General features: G+C 37.7%; 1 protein-coding gene across 3 annotated transcripts in view; it reads left to right on the forward strand.

Moving 5' to 3' along the window:
• Positions 1 to 4638, forward strand: part of LOC107713872 (MOB kinase activator 2-like) — a 47581-nt gene that overhangs the window by 30370 nt on the left and 12573 nt on the right. Inside the window, exon 1 of one of the 3 annotated variants that reach the window (XM_016519517.1) lies at positions 1820 to 1964. The exons of 1 other annotated variant lie outside the window; for it this stretch is intronic. In XM_016519517.1, the coding sequence (XP_016375003.1) occupies positions 1825 to 1964 (140 nt within the window). In that variant the 5' untranslated portion in view covers positions 1820 to 1824. Of the gene's footprint in view, positions 1 to 1819; positions 1965 to 3534; positions 3678 to 4638 lie in introns of those variants that run through there. One more of the 3 variants, XM_016519518.1, reaches the window with a different exon arrangement.

Genomic DNA, 4638 nt, shown 5'->3' on the forward strand with positions numbered 1-4638 from the left:
TACACCAGGCTTATTTGTCAGGGCTTGGTGTTGTCGTAATTATTACATGCTTACAAGGTTGGAAGTTCAACAAATCAGTCAATGTACTGTGATTGTAGTTGTTAAATAAAAATGTCATTCATATCAATTCATGCATCACCTAATTTCATCGTAACATATAGGCCTGGCCTACAGAAAAGAACATTTATGTTTAATCTATCTAATATTGTGTTGGTCATACTATACAATGATTTATAGCTTGTCTTTGTTGAATAATACAAAACATAAAGAGCTTAAAAAAATAAGTGATGTTTATAAACAAATTTCGGGAGGAGCACACACAGATAATTAACATGGCCAATTCATCATTAGTGATTACACCATTTATCCAATCAGCGCAAGATAAAACTCCTATAAATAACCAAGTATGTCCTGCCTTCGTTATCTCTCGACTTTCAGCATCCCTCCACCACCCCGACCCCGCATCTTCAGCATAGTTTCTACCCCAGCATGGGGAGAAGCACTCGGGGGGGAGCGCTTTTGGGCCGGGCTGGACACCGAGCTCGGAGCCCTCTCCCTGGACAGCACGCCAAATACGCATAACCTTTATTTAATTATAAGAAAGTGTGAACTTGTGAATTGCATATTAAATCGCAATCGCAATATTGGTAAAAAAAATCGCCATTCGATTATTTTCCAAAATCGTTCAGCCCTACTCTATTTTGGGAATCTGTGTCATGGTAAACTGAGAATGAGATGGATGTGCTGTAGAGTTGATTTATTTTTGATTTACCGTCACATTCTGCCCAAGATCGTCTTCTAGCATTTCCCAGCTTGCTTAGTAACCAATCAGGACTCTCCCGAGAGCGAGTCGAGTCTAGCACTTCCTCACATTCCCGTTTGGGATGAACTGATGCTAAAATGGGCAGTGTTTAGTCTTATAGCACAGGCTGGTCTGGGTGGAGCTGCTGAGAGTCCACACCTCCAAAGCAAACCTCATGTCCCCAATTCCAGCATCAGCATTGCCTTTTAGGAAGATTTAGGCTTTAGAAAGCACTGGAATGGTTATGTTTGTTGCACAAGCAAGGGAAGAGAAGGGTTAAGAGACTGCCTCGTCTATTTCTGTCTCGGATCAGTCGGCCTTGCTCACAATTAGTGGCTAATGAAATGCTAATGAAAGGGAAATGTTTTGTAACATTATAAATGTCTTTACTGGCACTTTTGATCAATTGTATGCATCCTTGATGAATACAACTATTAATTTATATATAAAAAAAAAAAAACTACCGACACCAAACTTTTAAAAGGTATTGTATGAACTTTAAAAAGGTAGTATCTTGTAAATTATAATTTTTTACTACATAAAAGCATCAGTTTTAGTTCCGTTTTAGAGTCTAAGTTTGATACAAGTGTCCAAAAAATGCTTTTTGCGTATAATGCAAATATGAAAAACGCACAACATGTGGTGGTGATAAATCATTCATGCTGTGATCCACAGAAATCTCAGTTCGTACATGATCAGCAGCATTTAATAGTTACACTCTGTAAGCATTAGGCTATATAACGCTCAAAGCTTGCTCTAGTTGTGCAATGTGACACAAACTTTAGTTCCTAAGTTCAAAGTGCAGATTCTCAATATGAGTTTTGTTCCCAGGATGCATATTGCTGTGCATTAATTGGTTATATGCTGACGACTTCACGTCTCGGTCAAGTGCATGTTAATCTTCATGGTTTAGGCCTCCTTATCAGCAGCAGCAGACAAGAGAGGAACTTATCCAGAAACCACAGCCGTAACTTCAGCTCGTTTCACCCCATGCACATACAGCTGGGTGGGCAGACGTGTTGATGCTTGTTTCTGACAGATACATAGGAAAAGCCGTTGTTCATGTTGCGAGGAATTATCTGAGAGGTTCACAAATGGCGGAAGCCGAAGAAGATCCGCCGGTTGAAAACCCTCATGGTCTTCTGTGGACGCTCTTCACCAGGTACTCGCTTCTTCTGAGGCAATCAAACAATGAGCGTTTTCAGTAAGTAGTGGTGCGGTTTCGCAGAACTGGATATTGAGCTCTATGTTGGCGTGTTTGCAAAGGAGAACTTGACGGGTTGAAAAATGTTGTTTTTCTGGGATCAGCTCAGATAGACTCAAGCCTGAGCTATTTTGAGCATTTCTAATGTCATTTCTTTGGAGCATTTTCACAATTCCGCTTGTATAATTAGGGAGTTGTTTAACCACAAATGACATGTTCGTTTACGCAACCTAATTGTTCAAGTTCCATATTTCTTTGAATCACAAAATCAAATGTTTGGCAGACTGTCCAAGCAGTGCAGATTATTACTGTTGAATCCGGAATGCTGAATCCCTGACAATTTTCAAGCGACATCTGAAAACTCATCTCTTTCGACGCTACTTGACTTAGAAAACTTTCTTTCTCTTTATTTATTCCTTCCCTTTCTAGCTTGTACTTTTTTGAACAAATTCCTGAAACTTGGAATTACAAGCACTTCCTGTGTCTGTTTGCCTCTTTAAGAAGAATCGCTTTATGTATTCCCCAATTGTAAATCGCTTTGGATAAGAGCGTCTGCAAAATGACTAAATGCAAATGTATATTTTTGTCTTTTATCTATTCTGTTATTTCATGCCCTGGAGAGATTGTATTGGTCAACAGAGTTAAGGTGTGTTCACTTTTACTATTATTTAACAATATTTTGTTGGTGAATTACAGTCATTTTAGTAGGAATTTGCGCGCAAGTATAGCAAGAGTATGAAAGATCTCCACACGGTTTTGCAGCGGCTTCAAGTTGGTCAAACGAATTTGTTGCGCTGACCAACAGAAAGCTGCTTGATTTGAAAGTGACTTCTGTGTGATCTGTGCTTCATGCATCACCAAGCTATTAAAAAAGCCCCTTTTTTGCCCACAAAGTTTCACCTAAACATTGCTGATGTGACCACACCTTTAGAAGTAAAGATTCTTAGTCGATATACATCCAAGATATGTTGGTCCTCTGAGGTCAAATAAAAGCAGGTGCCTGTCTTAAATTCCTAATACATCCTTTAATTGAACTTGGCACAATTTTATAATTTTTTTTTTTTAAATCATCATGTTACTGATACAGTATATAGCCTAATGTAAGATGTTTATATGTATGTATTTACTTATCTATTTAAATTATAAAAATGCCATGCAAAGTGCATAAAAAATATTTTTGAAAGTTTAAAATAGTTTAGTCTTAGAATGGGAGAAAGTGAGGTTTCCAGTGAGGAGAAAGCTGTACATTTATTTATACGTGATGAATATAGTGGAAAAGCATATGTATAGATGCATTATATTATTCCAGTAGAAATACAGGAATCATATCTGTTTGTTCCCCAGTGTGTTTTGGGGGGAAATCCAGTTCTACTGTCCCCAGATGGAGCACATGGTTTTCTGCGTCCAGTGTGTGTGAGAGTCACATGCATGAGGTTTCCTACATTCCAAATATTGTGCCTTGGCCCCTCCCATCCGTTCTGCGATTGGCCAGAAGTTCAGCTGCAGGAGAAGCACAGCAGAGCAAACTCTGGGTTCACTTGATCAGAATCTATGATCACGCTCAGAGGCGTTTGACAACATGGTCGGAGATGACAGCGCGCTCGCGCAGAGATCCCCCAAAAACGGATTAAGCTGTAAAATGGTCCTTCAGGCGGTTGGCAAAGTGCTGAGGTATCGTTATCTGTCTCCTGTGCTCCTCTAAGGACTGCAATGATTTCTCTCTCAAGTTCTTCGCAGTGCACTGTGCTGGAATGAGACGGAATGGAACTTTACACTAGCTTTTCATTGTTAGCAGCGCACCTTTGTTGTGCGTGTAATTTGCATGTTTGCCAGGTTTCTTCAGGCTGTAATGATATACTATGTTTCCCCGCGGGGCTCATATAGATAAGTTATTATTAGACTGAATTGCGGCTGGGCCAGTGCGGTTATCTCTGTGTCAGTGGACCAAAAGGTGCACCGGTATTTTTAGACACCATATACACCGTTTATATATAAATTATGCCAAAAGTGCTTTATAAAGTGCTCAAAAAAAGCATATATAATATATATCAACAACACAAACAGTGAATACAGGTCAACAAAGCGGGACTAAACTCATCACTAGATGGACTTAGAATAAATACCATACCATATCATATATATATATATGCTTTTTTTTGGGCACTTTATAAAGCACTTTGGGCGTAATTTATATATAAACAGTGTATATGGTGTCTAAAAAGTTTGTGTTGTTGAAAGTGTAGCTAATATGAATATAGACATTTTATTTTTTAATAAAAAAAATAAATAAATGCAGTATGCATTGAATCAGTAACAACTTACAAAAAGTGTGTTTTAAAGAAAATTAAATGGTCAAATGGATGTAAGATTTTATATGGATATAAATAATGTCATGGAATAATATATAACACTGAAAATAATTTTCTGTGCACCCTTCATTCATTAAATTGTATAAGGAAAGCGCTATATGGTGCATAGAGCAATGAATATATTTGTAATATTTTTCTTTTTATATATATATATATTAAGTCATTTGTCCTATTGTCAATCAGTTTGAATAATTGTTGTTGACATATTAGTGTTTATTTTATTTAATTTTTTTCTGTTGTGTGTGTGTGTGTGTGTGTGTGTG

Source organism: Sinocyclocheilus rhinocerous, unplaced genomic scaffold (assembly GCF_001515625.1).
Source record: "Sinocyclocheilus rhinocerous isolate Xijiao unplaced genomic scaffold, SAMN03320098_v1.1 scaffold929, whole genome shotgun sequence".
Lineage (NCBI taxonomy): Eukaryota > Metazoa > Chordata > Actinopteri > Cypriniformes > Cyprinidae > Sinocyclocheilus > Sinocyclocheilus rhinocerous.